Source organism: Heliangelus exortis, chromosome 14, assembly GCF_036169615.1.
Source record: "Heliangelus exortis chromosome 14, bHelExo1.hap1, whole genome shotgun sequence".
Taxonomy (NCBI): Eukaryota; Metazoa; Chordata; class Aves; order Apodiformes; family Trochilidae; genus Heliangelus; species Heliangelus exortis.
The window spans coordinates 11,933,707-11,952,510 of NC_092435.1; the positions used below are offsets into that span (position 1 = coordinate 11,933,707).

An 18,804-nucleotide genomic window follows, 5' to 3' on the forward strand; every position below is an offset into this window, starting at 1 on the left:
AAAAACCAACACACCACACCCAAAGATAAACAACTGAATAAGTGGAATAAGTGGGTGCTTACAACCACAAAAAAAGTCACAGGCACATCTGTTTCACTTTCCATCTTGGATTTAACCCTTGCCACTTGTAAAATTGTGTAATCTAGAAGCCAAAAACACCTCAAACAAGGTATTTCTGAGAGCCAGCTACCTCACTGTCTGCTTCACTCCTCTGCATCATTTCTGACACAGAAAAAGGTGACACTTTTATTTACCATCTTTCACCACAGCAAAATGCTCAGTACACATCACACCCACACAAACAGTTAAATGACAGAAATATCACAGAAATCACAACACTGATTTTTATCTTCAGGAATTAACTACCTGAAAGCCAAATAAAAGCAAGATGGTTTATTTCCAGTGCATAAGCTTAAACAAAGGTACATGTAGGTATTTTATCATCTAGAGGCAGGGATGAACTGTAGGCACATACAATCTGATCCACCTATGGACACCTTGTAACTTTACTAGTCCAGTTTCTTAGCAGGTACTTGGGGGCCAGGAGGACAGCTGAACAGCATGAAGGAAGGAAACATAAGTCCAATTAATACCTTAACTACTGAACTTCTATACGACTGACTGAGCAACTGCCCAAGGCTGGCAGTCCTTTCTTCCAGTCACCACAGGGAACACCCACAATAACATCAGTAACTGCTTCAAGAAGAGATGCAACCTGCAATGGCAGGGAGCAAAGCATCTGCCGTGTAAAACAAGGAGGTTTGAAAGAACTTGAGATATTCAGCCCAATATGATCCTAAAACACAGCTGAAGAAAAATGCTGATCTCCCAATATGCTAAAGGATGGTTAAGCATCTCCCAATGAAAACACAACAAGTACTTACCAACTTTGTAGTGTACACAGCCTTCCAGGTCCCCCACAGACACCCAGCCTTGACGCTTCTCCACCTCGGGATCATTGCGCAGAATTTTATTTCTCAGCCATGACAAGTAATACACCCTCAACTTATTCTTCTTCCCTAGGATTTGGAAAAAAAGACAGACATAATGGTTGAACTCACTCAAATACAAACACTTCTACACTTAGAAAACGACAGTTTTGTGCCCTTGAGCACAGTGAGTCTTTGTGCCTTGTCAAGGTGAAAGAAGAGCCCAGCAGCACAACACACGTGCTGGTGACACGGAGGGGGGAAGGTGAGCAGTCCCATGGCATCTGGCAATTGTGCACTTACCCTGTGACTCAAGTGTCATGCAAGATTTTCACACCTGACTAAAATCCTTCCCTCAGGCCAGAGAACAGGTCTCTGTAGCCACATGTATTATCAGAAATAATCACATTATCTAGCACTTACTCTTTGATGTGAAGGAAGGAACACAGGTATGGCCTGCAATGGCCATTTTGAACAATATACTCATTTAGTCCTAATTAACTGATAATCTTCATTACAGGTAGCTCTTTTCCTTTGAATGCCTTTCCAGATAAGAATCACTGACATCTTTCATCTCAGTCAGTCTTTCTGTTGTTTTAGTTCCTAAGTACAGATGGTCAACAGCAGCCTGGGATCACAGGTTAGTCTAAAAGGGAAGGACTGACACATAAGCAAATGCACTGGGTAATATGGGACAAACAGCTCCACCATCACCTGGTGGGCTGGATGGGAGACAAAGAGCTGCCATTCCTTGCTGGACCTACATCTTTGACCCACTTATGTACCAAGCATCCTCTGAGGCTGCTCTGATCCATGGAGAATAAAGGCCTCAGGACCTGGCAGAGCAGAGTCCAAGCTGCTTGTCAGCCAAAGCTGAAGACACTGTTTCATGTTCCTGATTTTTTTGGAGTATAGATCACTGTAATGTTACTGTGTTTGTACATCTTGTTGAACACAGAATTTCTTAAATGGTATTTTAATAGAATTGCCTTTAGATAGATGCTCCCTTATCACAGAAACAAGCAAACAGACTGACAAATGATAACTTGCTGAGAACCAGTTCATTTTAAGAATATGAAATTCTTCATACTTCCCACAAATCATTTTTGCACATTAAACAGGTAATGAATTATCTCAAAGCCTCTCTGAAATGAGAATGTAAGTGTTAAACATTAAAGAGAGTTTTCCTATTAGCAAGAATAACTGTCCTGTGATTTTCTGTAAGAGGAAATTCCTCAACCTAGTTTATAACCCCATTCTTTTTAATTGCTTCCAACCCCAATGCAGGTCAGATACTTTTAGACACTGAACTAACCTGATATAGTAATTAGCACATTGAGTCCTTCCAGCACATCCATTTGCTGGAATCGTCTCCTTGTAATCAGTGAGTAAACTCTTCCTTGCCCACTTCGGTCCAGCAGCCACAATCCATTCTCTGTTCCCACCAGTAAATTTACTCCTGTTGATACATGGAAAAAAAATACTGCATAAATCACCTAATAATTCAGAGGCCACTGAATGTTTGTTGTTTAGTGAACTGATTCTTCTTTAGTCTCACTTAATGGTACCTCGTAATGTCTCTGTTGCTCTGTGGATGACATCCCAGAAAAACAGATTTTAAAAAAGCATCTAACCAGTAGAGGTTTTACTCATGGGAACACTTATATGCCCATGAAACTTGAAAGATGAGTAGTGCCACTGAAGTCAGTATTGATTTAAACAAAAAGAAAATGCTCTGCAAACACAAACTTCTCAAGTGACTTTGGAAAGTGCCCATGAGCACTGCAAAAGTCCCAGTCCAGCACCAGCCCACTGGCAACACAAGAGATCCAAGTAAATGACCTAAGAGTCTCTACCAATTAAAAAAATAAAAGTATTTCCTTTCCCCAAATACAACACTCCAGTCACAGGAGGACCAAACCTCTGGGACAAAGAGTGGCTCTTATGAGGAGGCTGAGCTTGTTTGGAAAATGTCTTTTGCAAGAATACCTTCAAATGCTAAATTAAAGGGATGAATCCATCTGAAATCCAACTGCTCCCAAGGAAGCAAAGGCTCCAGTGGGTTGCTGACATCAGAGGATGTCAAAAATTGTGTTCAGCTGGCATGACAGCTATGTTTCATAATCAGCAGGTACTAAAGAAATGACATGAGGTATTCTGCTCTAGCAAACTCCTCTAATGGCAATGCCCCAGAGAGTACCTGGTGCTCTTCAGCCTCAATGCACATTTAATTACAAACCTTGCCACATAGCTCTGTTCTTAATTTGAAATCTTGGACTCCTATAAACATACATTTTACAGAACCTGTGAAGCTGTAAAGTGGAAATCTAACTTGGACAAGATTTCATCTCCTTCATTCATTTTCCATTCCAGACTCAAATAGTAAGGAGTAAAAGGCTGGGTGAGTCCCATAGAATACACCAGATCTGAAGTAGAAAGATGGATAAAACAGCTGGTGTGAGACTGGGACAAGGTCTACAGTTGTTGAAAACTGGTCTGACTACACTCATCTTGGTTTGACAGCATGTGAAGCTGGCCCTGTAAACAGGGTGATCAGTGAGGTTCTGAGTCAGCACTGACAGCAGGAACTAAGGAAGCCAAGTTTTTGGAAACACTGACACCTGACATGCTTCAGACTCCTGGAATCCCTGACATGTCTCAGAAAAAGGCTTCAGGTTTGGATTATTTCCACTGGGTCAGTGATCAGCTGTACTTGTATGCAGCTAAGGCAAGAGTAAGTATGAGCTGCAGCAGTTACTAAAGCATCTGCAACTCCTGGCTCTTCCAACAAGCAGTTTCTATTTGGTGCCCAACCTAAACCTCTTCTCATTCTGATGCACAAAATCTTTCCCAGCTGTAAGCCACCTGTTTGCCACCTTCCACCAGGAAGCAGTGACACAGGTACCTGCTCAGGGACCCACTCCAGGACTTCCTGACAGGAGAGGTGCAATACTACTGTCACATCTGCCCAACATACACTTCCAGCTTCTCCTGCTGCTGCCTGCCCTCCTCACACGTGCCCCAGTACTTCTGACCTTACCCCACAGAGCAGCACAGAGGACCTCTGAGTTGAATTTCTTCTTGTATTTACGAATTTCCGGGCTGTCACTCTGCGGGCGGATGTTTGTTGGGTTGACATTGACAACAGAGCCTTTCCTTGCATTTTCTCTCCTGACAGGTTCAGGCTTTGCACTAGATGCTGCAATGAATGACATACACAACCATGAAAAAATGTGTTTGGCTACAACTCACATTTGATCTGTTTATGACAGAGTGAAAGAAACGCCAGAAGGGTAAGAAAATGCCTCTGGAACACTACATATGCTGAGAGAAAAACCCCAACATATATTTGGAAAATTCCTCAGGTATTCCTGAGTAAGCACTGTGGTAACACAGCAGGGTAGAGCAATCTGGAAGAAAGGCAGAAGCAATACAATGAAAATCCAGAGTGATATGTAGTTTCATTTTCTGGAGATGTTACTGACAGTTTCCATTTCCAAGCAAAAAGCCCTCTCCACAACCCCACAAAAAATAAAGAAACCAGTAGTGCCATTTTATGAGGTGGGTAACTCATACTCACGAGAACTACAGGAAGGTCCTACTGGACTGGTGGGAGGGGTGATTGGCAGAAGTCTGGGATCTATGAATGCAGTAAATGACGTTGTAGATGATGTGCTGCTCTTAGAAGGTGTGCTCTCAGTGCATGGGGTCTACAATGAAAAACAAGAGCTGCTTCAGGAAGACAATGCCAGGGGAGCAGACAGCACACCCAGCAGTGAGCTGCCTCTGAGGTCCAGAAGAAATGGCACGTGGCACGCTTGGACATGATGAGCAGTCTTAAAGCAGCAGATCCATGTTACAAAGTGAGTGAGGGAAGAGGAGGCCTGAGCAGGGAGTTGTTGCTCAGCCAGGCACTGCTCTGAAATAACCAAGCCCCAGAGGAAGAGCACATTGATCACTCCCTGCTGCCTCATCTGCATTACTGAAACCTCTGCAGTAAGGAGAATGCTTTCACCTCAAGTGAGGGAGTTCAGGACATGATCCCTGACAGAGATGTTATCAGCCTCCTCCCCAGGAGACCTCTGAGCCCACAGCAGTGTGAACACCCTTTTGGGGCTGCCAAGATACACTGCATGGGCTCCCATGTGCCATGTACCACCATGTCCCACCTGAAAGCCAGGGACAATGAGCAGAGGCAGGAGAGTGCAGTGCTGCTGACATGACAGCTAAAGGATCTCTTCTATCTTGCATAAAAGGGGAGAAAAAAGGGAGCAGAGAGAGACAGGGCATAGAAGAAGAGCAATAAAATCGGTTCAGGAGCTCAAGATTTTGTATCCAACCCCTAGATAAAACTTCTAAAGACAAGAAGGGATGTGGTGAAAAATCTCACCAAAAAGAGCCAGCACAGAGAAAGTTATAAGATGCTCAACCTCAGGCTCCTAGGGGTTGGAGGAAAGCAATGGTACAAGTCATTCAACCTGTAACTTGTCTCTTACCTTACTGAAAGGTTTGTTCTGAGGTTCCTGGCTAGTCAGTGGCACTTTTGGTGGGTTCACAGAGGAATCTGAAATCTGGCTTTGCTGGAGGAGATCTGGCAGGAGATAGTTGTGGTTGTTTATGCTCCAGAGGCCTTCTTGGGTGCTAGAAATTTGTTTCCCTAAAATCTGATCCTGCACATAAGAACATACAGTTAAACTCCACATTCAGCATACTGCAATACACAGTGCAGCTCTTTGTTACTTGGGACTTGCTTCCACTTCTGAAATGCTCCACAAATATTCCTCATCTATGTTACCTCAACCACAGATAAAGAAAAGAAGCAACTTCATACTCAGATACACTTGAGGCAGAATCATGTGTCTTGCCCTACCACAGTCAGAAGTATTTCTAGGTTCTGGATGTGTGTTTGTTTCAAAGCCCCTTTTTCATTTCATTGCTACTTTCCACTTCCTGCATTAGGAAATCTTATTCTATAATGATGGAATTTGGTGGAATCCAGTGTCAGCACTTCCAGTACAATGATGTTTTGTACTGCAGACCTCCTCACAGGATCCCACCTGATTCAAGCAAATACTTGGAAACTATGTGAGGTGTGAGGCACCACACAAACTCTGTCCCTGATAGCACAGAACACAGAGTCAGAGGTCAGTTTCTGGGAATATATGGCTGGAAGCTTAGAGAGGAAGAAAGAGGGGATGTTTACAGCAAGCAGTGTCCCTGATGGGGAGGGCAGTGCAGAAGAATCTGCCCCTGGCCATGATGGGTCAGGGTACACAGACACCACTGGCACCATAGCACAGAGAGTGACAGCAGCCAAGTACTAGAAAATTCCTCCTGAATTACAGCAAAGCAAAAAAGCATCACCAAACTTGAACAGCTTCTGGCTGGCTGAATTCAAGACAAGTCTGTATATTGTACCAACTCTGATAAACAATCTGCTGAAATCAGATCAGCTGATTTGAACGCTGGCCAAAATACATATATATAAAAAAGGAGATAATTCTAAAAGACATTTGCCTTTTATAGCCAACTAATCAAACTAGAAATCAAATAGATTCTTTAAGTATTTTACATTTTTATATAGATATTAAAAAAAACACAAACAAACACAAAATATGTGTCAGTACTTGAGATGAGGGCATCAGGCCTGTATGGGACACTTTGTTCAATTTTGAGTTGGATTCAGCCAATCAAAGCCCCATTTGAATCATCTGTGCAGCCTGGAACACCCTAACCACTATAAACCAGTTCACGCAGGCAGGGGACAGGGATGTTGGAAGAAGCTGTGGAGACTCATGATGGCTCTGCTTGGTGAAACAGAGGTGGGAGGAATGGATAGGATTCTCCATCAGAAGGAGGCAGAAGACTGGAAAGCATCAGAGAGCTTTGTGAGGAGAGGTGGCACTCATCTGTCTGTTATCCCTCCTGGACTGGACTGCTCAAACCCACCACTAAATGTGACCTCCACTCTTTTCCATCCTCTTTTATCCTCAGTCTGTGCCTCAAAGACCCCATTCTTCTCCTTTCCTTCAAGCAGCCTATTTCCAAAGCCTGGATGTCAGGGGAAAGGGAAAGCAGTGGGATGTTTTGGCCATAGGAAAAACACTGGTTATGCCCCATTCATAATTCCTCCTCTGAAGCAGGGTTTTTTCTCCTAAAGGATGGGAGAATAAAGGCAAATTGGGACTCCTTCCCCAGTCAGGAAGGATGCCATCCTGGTCTGAAGCTTAGAAATCACACCACAGGTGAAGAAAACTCCCTTTTCTTCCTAGCTCTGCCACAGCTCAAGCAAACTAAATAGCTCTGGGGACAGTATCACTTTCACAACAATTTATTTTCCCTATCTGCAGACCATGAGTACACTCACTAACATGTGAGAAGTGCTCTGATGCTGAGCTCAAATCTTATTACTGCATTTTTCTGTTGTTTCCAACCACAAAGAACACTGTTCTGCTTTGTCTTAATCTTTCCTGCACCAGTATTTATCACAGGAGAAAATCCACATGACTTGAAATCTCTGCTAGAAGCTACAGGTGGGAAGGAACCACAAGATGACATATGAGAAGACTTTGTTTTTCCTAAGCCACCAGACAGAGATGAAGTGTTTTTCTCTATTCTGGTAATATTTTAAGTAGTAAGAGGTAGTTCTCTTTAAGCTGAAATAAGAAAAGGTCAGGAATTTTAAAGATGGCAACAATGCACACAGAGAAAAATCAACAGTAATGCTTTCTGCAACCTGTCCAGTGCCTTCAAGAAATATGTTGACATTAGGAACTGCTACCAGGCCAACAACAAGGACAAATAAAGAAGTGCAATTTCCTACTTAGGTGTAAGCATTTTTGTAGGAAGCACAAAACCTGAAACTATGCATTTTTTCAAGGCTTATAGCTATAATTTGCAAAGACAGAGCAGGACTTCAGACTGAAAACGCTGCCAGAAATGGATTCAGCATTTATCCTGCACATAACAATCTGACTCCCCCCACCCCATCCCCACCCCCTAACAAATGGCCAAATTACCTTCTGTTCTGCAGTGGTGCTTTGGGGTTTCAGTTCAATTCCATCTGGTACTCTTGTCCTTGTGAAATCTGCCACTCTGCTGCTTAGCAGTTGCCTGGTAACAAACTCCAATTAATGAGCAGAACTACTTCAGGGGGAAAAAAGAGTGCAAAAAGCAAAAACCCCATGGATGGATGTTCAACAGTGAGCATAATTAACATTCACTGGTGATACTTAAAGGTTCTTGTACAAAAGCAAGCTGATTAGTCTGTGGATGTGCCTGAACGGACTCGAGCCTGAGAACCACTCACACAGCAGGAATCTCTCTCCACCTTCATCTCCCTGGATTTCACCCATCCTTTTGCAGACACTGAACAGCTCAGGCAAACAAGAACTGGTCCCTCCAGCTGTCATTAGGGAAGTGCCTACTTCAAAACTTCTCCTGTCTCCCCTCATACACTGCCTTGGGGGTGCAATTAAGAGCCACGCTGCTCTCCAGAGAAAGAGCCTCAGCTGCACGTGCAAGGAAGAGAGCTGCTGCTCTGCTGTTTGCTGGTGTCAGGGACCTCTCTGCCACTGCCCACTGTGAGAGGCTACACTGGAATTTCATTCTGTCTATCAGTCCCTGAAACAGAGACATCCTCACCTGACATACAAAGAAACAAAATGTTGCCCAGTGCACAGAGAGACTAAAGAATGAAAGAGCTGCTGGACTGGCTGGGGCCAAAAGCCCACCTGGCCCAGTGTCCTGTCTTCAGTGGTGACCAAAAGCAAATACCTAAATAAAGAGTAAGAACAAGGCGATCTGATGTTGCAATATACCCCGGTTTACTATTGCTTCCCACACAGCCAGTGGTATATTTGCATTTTAAACGTTTTCACCCAAATGGAACTGCCCCAAACCTCTGTCAGGGAGGCTCTGGCCCTATTTCCGTGTGTTCTCACCCCGTATTATTTATTTATTCCACTTCTTTAATTACATTAATTTCCTTATTACTGCAATCCATCTAAGCTTGCTACTTTTCTGCCTCCTTTCCAGTAATTATAGGTGACTGGACTCAGGATGCTGGTGTGAAGGGCTCCAGAGTGCCATGCCAGAGCTGGCAGGAGAGCATAGGGGTTTTTTGTTGGTTGGATTGGTTGGTTTTTTAATGCTGTCCAATGTGATAAAACAGTTTTGGTGAGGGAGCTACCAACTTAAGATGCTTGTGAGGGAGTATAAGTTTTTTCAGCTTTTATGTATTGCTTATTTTTTGCTTTTTGGGTCCTCCCCTCTTCCTATGGGAGGGATGAAAATGCACATACTAAACTCAGAAGAAATGGAAAGCTGTGTCATAGGATCAAAGGTGAATGCAGGGATCTATTCTTATCAGGAAAGCAATCAGCAGCTGATCTTGAATGTCAACCTCCCACTTATGAGGGGGAGAAAATAATTCCCAGCCAAGCACACACTTGCACCCACCTTGCTCAAATTTCAGTAAAGAGCAGCAAGAGCAGGAAAGAGGAACTACACAAATTGGGTGTTCTAAAGGGACTGTGAACACTGCAGGTATCAGAGAAGGCAGCATTCTCAAGAGAGTAGGAGAAATTAGCATCAATGGAATAGATCTGCTATACAAGCAGGTAGGATGCTGGATCATGTACACAGGTCTCTTTTCCTTAAAAGAAAAAACTGGTTTGCAAGAGGAACAATCCTGGCTCATCTCACTGGAAAGAAAAACAAAACCAAAAGTTTTTTTACTGGTGAAAGACAGCAGCCCTAGTCCTGGCTTCCTCAGAAATGAGCCTTTTTAGGTTGGTTAACAGGATTTGTCCAAAAGAATATCAAACTCCTTCTTTTGCAGGTCCCAAGCTGATTCCTGCTGGGCACCTCCACAAAAGCTGGAGCACAGATACCAAAAGCTGTTCCATAGCCCAGGCAAGAACAAGAAACCACAGATTGTTTTCAGTAGCCAACTAAAACCTGCCCTAAGGTGTCTCAGCTGAAGCCAAAGCCCATGCAGAAACACTCCCAGAGACTGCAAGGAGCATCAGACCCTGCATTCACCTGCTTCAGATGGCAAGAAAACCAAAAAACTTCACTCCACCCAGAACACATGAAGTTTACGTGGTAGTCCTCAAGATGTATTTCCCAAAGTAGCTGTCTTTTAAATACAAATCACATTCTGCTGAGTGAAGGGACTTTGTTAATAGATAAGATTATACTTTTGATTTTACAGGAGTTCTTGCAGTGGCTGTGTGAGCAGGAAGGCAAACCTGACAGGAATCAGCCTGCTCGTTCCACTTCTCTAGAGGACTGGTGGATCTCACACACAGAGGAGATGCAAAAACCATGCAGATTTCCAAAGGCAGTGATACCACTCCTTCATGTCATTACAGCATGCAAGGATCACAACAATCTAACACTTACACAGTAAAGTCATTGCTACAGGGAAAATCCATATTTTTATGTAGAGTCTTTCTGAGGTCTAGGATGAATTCTATGACCTAGAGTGAATAAAACTTTTTACAGATCAGAATAAGGGGGTTTGGAAGAGAAGCAGTAAGAAAATACAGGCACTGCAGTAAAAAGACAGCTCTTTCAGCTGCACTGTATAAACAACAATATTTTCCACATTCTCCCTCCTCAGCTTTGAAAATGAACTTCAGAAATGCAAATCAGGAGCATATGCAGGTGCAAAAACTCTGCCTTCTTGAGAGCAGCACAGGGGAAAGGACTGGTACCTCACTAACACAATAGCTTGCCAACAGAGCTACAAATCTGCACCCCTCTTCCTGAAGGATGACAACACTGCAGGGGTCATTATGTTAGAAGAGCAAGAGCCCTACCCCAGAGATGTCTGTGGTGCTGTGATGCACTTCAAAGTAAAACCTAGAACTTAAATTAAACTGAAGTCTCTTAGTAAGAAAATCAGGAGTTTCATTCACCAATAGTAAAAAATAATTCAGTTTACTGTTCCAAACAGCAGGGCTGGCCCACTGATCCCCCAGCTCTCTTTCACAGGGCCCAGCCAGCTATTCATTCTCCATTATTTCTCAGCAGAATTTTGCATGACAGGTAAAACACCACAAGATGTCAGTTGTAAAATCAACAAGATAAACTGGGAGAAACAGTCCAGATGAGATCAGCTTGGTACAAGGCATAGCATCATCTGACCACCACAGCAATGGTGCAAAATAATAATACTAAAAATTCAGAAAATTTTTACAGAAACAAATCCTGCTTAAACAGTCCTGGTGAACAGATCAGCTTCTCAGTGGTAATTATTTCTTCCAGAGTGAATAGATTATGTGAATCCAGTGGTCATACTTGCCATGCTTTGTTTCATTGTGACCTGTATTTAGCATGAAGGTGTACAGTTTTTTTTTTCCTCTCCTTTTTTCTTTCAAAAATTCCATTCAAATGTAGATTGATGTGATGTGATCTCTAGAAAAGCACTGCTTATTGATATTCAGTTAGAACAAGACATTTCCTCATTGACCCAGGGCACCAAGTCATCAAAGCTTATTACACTGCACTGATGGAGTGAACATTTGCCCCTGGGAGTTCATTATAGTGCCATTAAACTGCTTAATTACAACTGACATAAATGACTGATAATAACTTCTGAGGGGAGGTAGCAGTTACGTGTGCCAACTTTTTCCAGATGTTTAGAAGTGTGCAGTACAAAGGGAGAAAATAATAATAAAACTTAATGAAGCCAACCTTGTGTGGTTTATGTCATCTTCATCACTGCTGCTGACTTCATCACTGGATGAGGAATAGTCTGCTGCTTTCAGGAATGAGCTGGCACCATCCTTCCCCTTGGCAAAGGAAACTGGACTCTGAGTAAAGAAAAAATTGATGTGTTTTCTCATGGAAGAACCCATTGCTAAACAGCGTGTGGAGTAATTTACTGTCCTAGCAAATACAATTCTTGTCACTTATACACCAAAAAAAGCTTTATTAGGAAGTTGATGGTCCATCACAAGTGAGTATTTCACACAGGAAAGTGAACTAAGGCAAACCATCTCATTTTCCCAAAAGCTGCAAGGTGACTAACTTCAGTCAGTTTGCTGGTTTGAATCTCAAACATTTAAGAATCAATCTTCACACTTTGCAGGAGCACAGCAGTACATCCTTTTCCACACCAGAATGAAAGGATGGCACTGACTTGTGGTTCATTCCAGCCCTGGACACCCTGAGACTCCCAGGGCCCATGCCTGAGCACAGGCTGGGCCTGCACAGACCAGCTATGAAGCACCTATGGGCTGGAAAGGCAATTCCAACATGCCACAAGTCACACCCCCAGGGCAGTCAGACACCTCAGTCCTACAGGAAAATCATCATTATAAAATGCAAACTTCCTGCAGACTTCGAACACACCGAGCATCCCACACATGAATTACTGCACAAGGTACCATGAGCTCCAGCTGTCTGACAGGCACCCAACCACCAAGGACAAGAAATATCTCAGTAAGTAAGACAGAGGAGTAGGAATCATCCTTTCCACCAGTGATGCACCAGCAGAGAGCCAGGACAGTCCAGAGTGTGTCACAGCCTGGTAGTGCATATCCTAGGCATTCACACACTGGATATTTGCACGAGCCACCAGTATGGCCTTCACTTCTGTTGCATGACAACTGATCAATGTTTTCCTGAAATACTTTCCTTTTACAGAGTTATGATCACACAGGTTCAAGGAAAGCTGAACTCTCTGCTGACAACCTGAGCTGGTCACAACTCAGACCTAAACCAAGAACTGAAGAGAAGTGTTAACCCAGCAGGAAGCCCAAGCCAGCCCCAGGCAGCCTCTCAGCTGGACTCATTTGCTTGCAAACTCAAGCACCAATAGAGGAGCTGCCTGCACACACATAACCCCAGTGAAAACTATGAAGAAATAGAAAATATGAATGGATTTAAAAGAACCTACTGCAATCCGGCCTGGTTGAGAAACTTTTTCAGACTTCTTTTGCAGCTGCAAGTTCTGGGACAACGAGTTCTCTGCCTTGGCCTGTCCTGGATTTCCTGAAAGAAAAAAAAAAAAACTGAAGGGAGGAAAAGCAGATGTACCCTCCCCCTGGAACACACCAGACATCTCAATGCCTGCCTCATACAGCAATTTCTCCTATGTCTATCCCACTGCTACCAACAGGACTCCTTGCAAACTAAGGGCAGAGAATTCAAGCTGACACAAATTAGGATTTCTGTTTGGTAATTCAGATGGTTTTATCACAACAGCTTCACGTATTCATGCATTTTGCAAAGCTTTTAAAATTAAGAATTCCTTATTGGTCAATGGGTACCTAAGCAACACAGCTTAGCTTAGCTTTAAAGCATTTATAGCCCTTTCCTGCCCAATTCATTATCCCTGTGGGTTTGAGAAAGCAAAAAACTCTTTCTGGAACACCGTATGCCAGAACTGGCTGTAATTTAACAACACTTAAGAACCCAAGGAGACAGTTTAAACCACAAGGGAGGTTTTCTATTCTTTCCATTGCTGGTGAGGTTTTTATTTCCCCATTCCAAAATAGCATGGGAGTTGGACATCATGCAGATATTGCAAAGTTGAGCTGGGCTGTCACATGTTGTTCATCTCTATGCTGTTATTCAAACATAAAATGACATAAGAGCAAAAAGAAATAAAACCCATGCAGTTTATATTATGCTTTGGATTTCTCTTGAAGAAAAATTCATGTTCTGTATAGCCAGTGAAAGCAAAACTGGATTGATTGTGTAAGTATAATAAGTAAGCAATTTGTTCTTCATTTATCAAGGGCTTGCAAATGAACAATACGAATTCAGCTTAAAAATAAATTACCTCAGCAGCTCACTGGTGTGGTTTCAAAACATTTTTAGCATCCACCCTGCTTTGAATTGGGCATTATTCCCCATGTCCCCCATCTCTAGCAGACAACCTGGATGCAAGGCATTGTAACACACCACTGCTTTGCAAGGAGCTACACAATAAATCGTTGTACAGCTCACCCACAGAAAATGCCCCCAGGAATAACAAGTGAGGAACACAGCTGTCCACTTCTGTTCCATGTCCCTGTCTGCCAGAATCTCAGGTCATGTCTCAGAGTCTGTAGTGCAAAAAATCTGCACAAGCCCACTGTGTTCCTACATCACCAGCAGTGATACCAAGAGGGCTTACAAAGATGCACTTTGCTTAAATTGGATGTGGCTCTCTCCACCTTTTAGCTTCTTTTGCCTTTTCAGTTCCTCCATCTTTTTGCAAATACATGAATATTGGAGGAATGTTTCAGGAGGTGCTGTACAGAGTCTTAGGCTTCCTTCAGCCAGTACATTACCAGACTGCAGAAATATTACTGTACAGCAACTGCTTATCAGTATCATCTTATCAGTGGGCAATGCAAAAAAGCAGCACATGGCTATGCAGAAAATGCCAATGGGTGAACATCAGTACTGAATTACATCTGCATGTTGGTAATGTTGGCTCTGCAGAGTTTCAATAGTGTGCAACAGAACTGATGTTTTTTTCAATTCTTAGTTGAGGAAGTTAAAATTTTCTATATGAAAATATGTTCAGTCAGTTTTTAACTCAAAGGAGGAAGTGTTTCTATTTTAGGAACATGAAACCATAAAATCCAAAGGCTTTCAAAAGCCTAGCACAAAAAAATGTCATTAAAAAAAACTATTTGCAATGCAGCACTTGACAGCCTGTAGAAGCCCATTTCACGTGATAGGATTTTTGCACATTTGAGTGATAAATCTTTGACTTAGGAATCACCTGAGGTTGACCAGCTGCTCTGATGAGATCCCATCTCCCACTGCTTGCTGCCAGGAGTGCTGCTGCTGCTGTTCAGCTTCAGAGCATGTCCTCCAGGGGATGACTGATGAGTGTTACTAAACAGAAGGAGAAAAAACTAATCAGACTATCTTGCATGCAAGAACACAGACTAGAATGGATCTCATAGGCCACTGAATTGAGTTCTCTACTATTACTGTGTGGTGTAATGCTCCTGATAAATAAAAATTTGATATTCTTTGCTGCTCCAAGCAGGTTGATCCAGCAGTGAGAGAAAGTGGAAGGGACAGTCTCCATTTAGAATATTACAGGGAATCCCAAGTAAAAAATATAACTTGCCATAGGTACTTCTCCTTTGACCTGTTCAGGTGGGTATCACTCCTGACTCCAAAATTTCATGGCTTTTTCTCCTTTTTCATCAGCCACTTGTCAGTGGAGAAGGGAACACATTGGAGAGTAAAACAAGTTTGGGAAGTAAATCGGAGGCTCAGCCAGAAATCCAGGGTCAGAAGCCACTGACTTGTAACACTGTTTACTTACATGTTTTTGGTTTGGTTTTTTTTCTTTGCCTCCTGCAGATCTTAAGTAGAGAGTATTTAGGGCTTGACTTCACTCGAAAGTTGAGATGTTTCTGACTCTGGCTCATCAGAAATGCCACCCATTATTTTGTTATGTCAGCTAAATCTACTTCCCTTTCCAATTTCTCCAACAATTAGCATTATGTTTCTCACAGCATTATATTCCCTGACTAGACATCCAGTGGGAGCTACCCTTTACCACTGAGCACTCTGCAACCTTGGTCTTTTCTACTCTGATATGAAAAAAGTACACTAGCCTTAAGGGCAGGCTGCCAAAATAGTCAGGATACATCTTCAGACAGCCCTTTTTAAGCAACTATCAGGCAAAACAAAGCTACAGACACAGCCTTTACAGGCTATAGCTGTAAGTGCCTGTACTGTGAGCTGGGGCCAGATCCCCACTTGCCAAATGATCCATTCACAGAAATCCCTTTGAAACCAATGGCACTGGAGGTGATGCAGAGCTTCTAGAAGAGCATCCAGGCAGCCCTGCCCAGCACCACTCCCACCTGAGATCATCAGTGTGGAGAGGCTACCAGCTCAAGTAGCCTCCACCTTCAGCAGCCACTTGGTCTGATGTGAAGGGGAAGCTGGGCATGACCAACCCATAAGAAGTTAAGTGAGTGCACAACACACTGCCCATTAATGGAGGAACAGTTGTGCAACTTGCATGCAACCCACTTGGGCATGCCAAACAAACTGAACCAAATGGAACAACTCACTGTAGGAATTACTACAGGTGGAACTGCCTTCAGATATTAAGAATACTGTTTTCCTGCAGAAGGGAGAACTACCTTGCATGAAAAGGAGGAGATGCATCAGACACTTGCTTCTCTTTAAATAAATTATGTCAGTCATGAAAAGGAACCTGGCTTAGACACTTCCCTCAGGTTTAAGATCAGGAAGTTCAGTTACCTATTTTTGTAGAAAAACCAATTCAAAAGCTAAAATAATTGTAACTTATTAAATGAGGTATGAACCCATGCCAGTTTTAATGTTACTGAGGCTATGGCTTTGTTTTTAAAAGACTGGGTTTAGTTTCCCTATCAACAATAAATAAGCAATAGTATAAGCATAGAACACTTAGAAGCCTACCTTGAATGGCATCTCTGATGGCCAGGCTGATCCCTGTTGTAAAATTTAGAGGTTGTCCTTTCTGGAACCTTAGGGATTTAATAAAGTGTTTTAAGGTTGTTACTGATATTTTTGACTCAGTTAATAAACTTAAAGCTTACCCTGTATCAACACAAAAGTAAGGCTAAAAAACATAAATGAACAATGTTTCAGTGGGAACTGGAGAGGTCTTCCATGGTATCACCTTGGAAGCTCCAAGTCAGCAGCTGATGCTTCTAATTTGTTCCAAGCTTGTGCAATCTATCAGGGTGCAGACTGCAAGGGGTTTGCACCTTCCCTTAGAGCCAGAATTATTCTTGGTCAATAGTTAAAGCAGACAGGGAAATGCATCTGCAGCCACTCAATGCAGCTTTCCCTAGGAGGTGGATTACTTTATGTTGCTACCAAAGGGCTGGGGGAAGAGAGAGACACACACACCCCCCAAGTACAGAGTAACAGAATGAATACATGCATGCAAACACACATGCATCTTGCACCAGTGTTCTTGTACTTCTTAGAAATTCTTTAAAAAATAGAAATGCACCTTCAACTTAATTATACAAACTAATAAGCTTTTCTGCAACAAGCCAGATTTTGCACAGAAAGGGCAGCTAGAAACACTTGGTCTAACAAAAGAAGTGTATCTGGATTCACAGACCCCACAGATACTATACATGTACACATAAATTTGGAACAATGATCTGCTTACAGATTAATTTCCTCTTTCTAGATTACAGAGACCCAGTTAACATACAAGCAACCAGATTTTCAGTGAACTTCATGAGGCCCAGACGATGGCTACTACACAGTGCAAGGAAACTGAGCAATGTGCTGTTAACCACAAACACTGCCAAACACTCCCAGTTTCAGATACCTTTGGGGGTTGCTCTTCGTTTGGACCCACGCTCCAGAATACATCATCCTGCCCAGGGCTGAGTGGTGTGGTCATCATATCTGACAGGGAACTGCTGTGGTACACATCCTTACTGGCCTGGAAATTGTCACACTTGAAACAAACAAAACACATGTTGAATTGTACTTCCCTGCCTGTGTCCCAGCCTCAACAGACATCAATGCTTCTGCTCACAAGAATGAATATTTAGTAAATGTACAAGGAGCATTGTGTTTGGATACAGCCCTACACACTCTTGGTGACCATGAAGTTACTTATTTCCAGTATGTTAGCATGTTAGGCACAAATATTCCACGGTGAAGGCTACAATAAAAAAGAGTAAAAATGTTCATGCTGTACATGTCTCCCCTTCTTCAATCTATGGAGAAGCTAACAGGTCATTGGTGATGCACAGTGAACTAGTTAACTGCATGATGCAAAAAGTTACTGTTGAGTAAGCATATTTCATTCCAACCTGACCAGGGCTTCCATGTCCAAATTGAGACAGTACAATCACTGGGTACATTGGTACATACAGTCACTGGGGAAACCCAACTCCCATAGGTTAAATGCTGCCTTCCAAACTTGTCTTTGCAAGCCCACCATCAGCCTGGGGTCAATGGTGACAAACAGCCAGCTGGAAGTGGTTATGATGGTGCCCTGGCCCTCCTTTCTTAACAGATTTTTCAATTACTTGAAAAAAGAGAAAAAAAAAAAATCAATTGTGAGAATGCAGTTAGAAAGAGATAAACTACACTCTGACTACTCCTCTTGTGTAGTCATGTCCAGATGTTCCCACTGCAACCGTGTTTAAAAGCTATCTTCAAAGATACCTTATCAGATAGAGCATTAAGACAGGAAATGACCTAATCACAGTGGGAGGAGGGGATGAAATCACATCACTTCCTTCCAAAGTCTTAATTTCAAGGGAACAAGAAGTAAACTGTGTAAAACTCAAGCTAAAATACTGAAGATCTGGTCCTCTGATTCTTTCTGGATTTAAAAGAAGGAAAAAAAAAAAAAAAAAAAAAGAGAGAGAGAGAAAGGAAAATGTCAGTTAAATTCTACACACTAAGGAATAGTTAAACTGGCATCTTCCAAAGGGGAAGAAAGGCAAAGAGCTAAATAAGTCAACTGAATGTATTGATCCTCCCTGAAATGAGAAATCCTCTTGGGCACTGAGGACCGAGACAAGGAGAGAGTTTGTGATCTGAGCCCATCTTGAGGGACTCCTATGCTAGAACCAATCTGATGTTACAAAACCCAGTAAAAATATCTGTGAAATGCCTGAAGCTGAACCCCTTTGTGCTTTCCCTTGCCACAACTCCCATGCAAAGCAAGACCCAGGGCTCTCCGGAGACACCCACAGCCAGCAGGAACGCCATGGGCTGATGTTCCTAGGAGGGAGCCCATGTCCTGGCACACCAAAAAACCTCTGCTGGCAGATACCTCTTTCTCACATGCATGGCATGACCAGCATCTTCACCCTTTGCAGGCCAAACAGAGAGGCCAGCAATTTCTGTCTGAGTCAAAGTTCAAATG

The 18,804-nt window shown here is 42.7% G+C and overlaps 1 protein-coding gene across 2 annotated transcripts in view; it reads right to left on the minus strand.

Moving 5' to 3' along the window:
* NRK (Nik related kinase) overlaps window positions 1-18,804 on the minus strand; it is a 99,367-nt gene that overhangs the window by 18,921 nt on the left and 61,642 nt on the right. For both annotated transcript variants that reach the window (XM_071758041.1, XM_071758042.1), the window contains exons 16-26: window positions 17,245-17,376; window positions 16,353-16,420; window positions 14,662-14,777; window positions 12,841-12,935; window positions 11,634-11,752; window positions 7,949-8,042; window positions 5,426-5,599; window positions 4,510-4,639; window positions 3,970-4,128; window positions 2,245-2,388; window positions 885-1,019 (exon numbers count right to left, since the gene is read on the minus strand). In XM_071758041.1, the coding sequence (XP_071614142.1) occupies window positions 885-1,019; window positions 2,245-2,388; window positions 3,970-4,128; window positions 4,510-4,639; window positions 5,426-5,599; window positions 7,949-8,042; window positions 11,634-11,752; window positions 12,841-12,935; window positions 14,662-14,777; window positions 16,353-16,420; window positions 17,245-17,376 (1,366 nt within the window). The remainder of the gene's footprint in view (window positions 1-884; window positions 1,020-2,244; window positions 2,389-3,969; window positions 4,129-4,509; window positions 4,640-5,425; window positions 5,600-7,948; window positions 8,043-11,633; window positions 11,753-12,840; window positions 12,936-14,661; window positions 14,778-16,352; window positions 16,421-17,244; window positions 17,377-18,804) is intronic.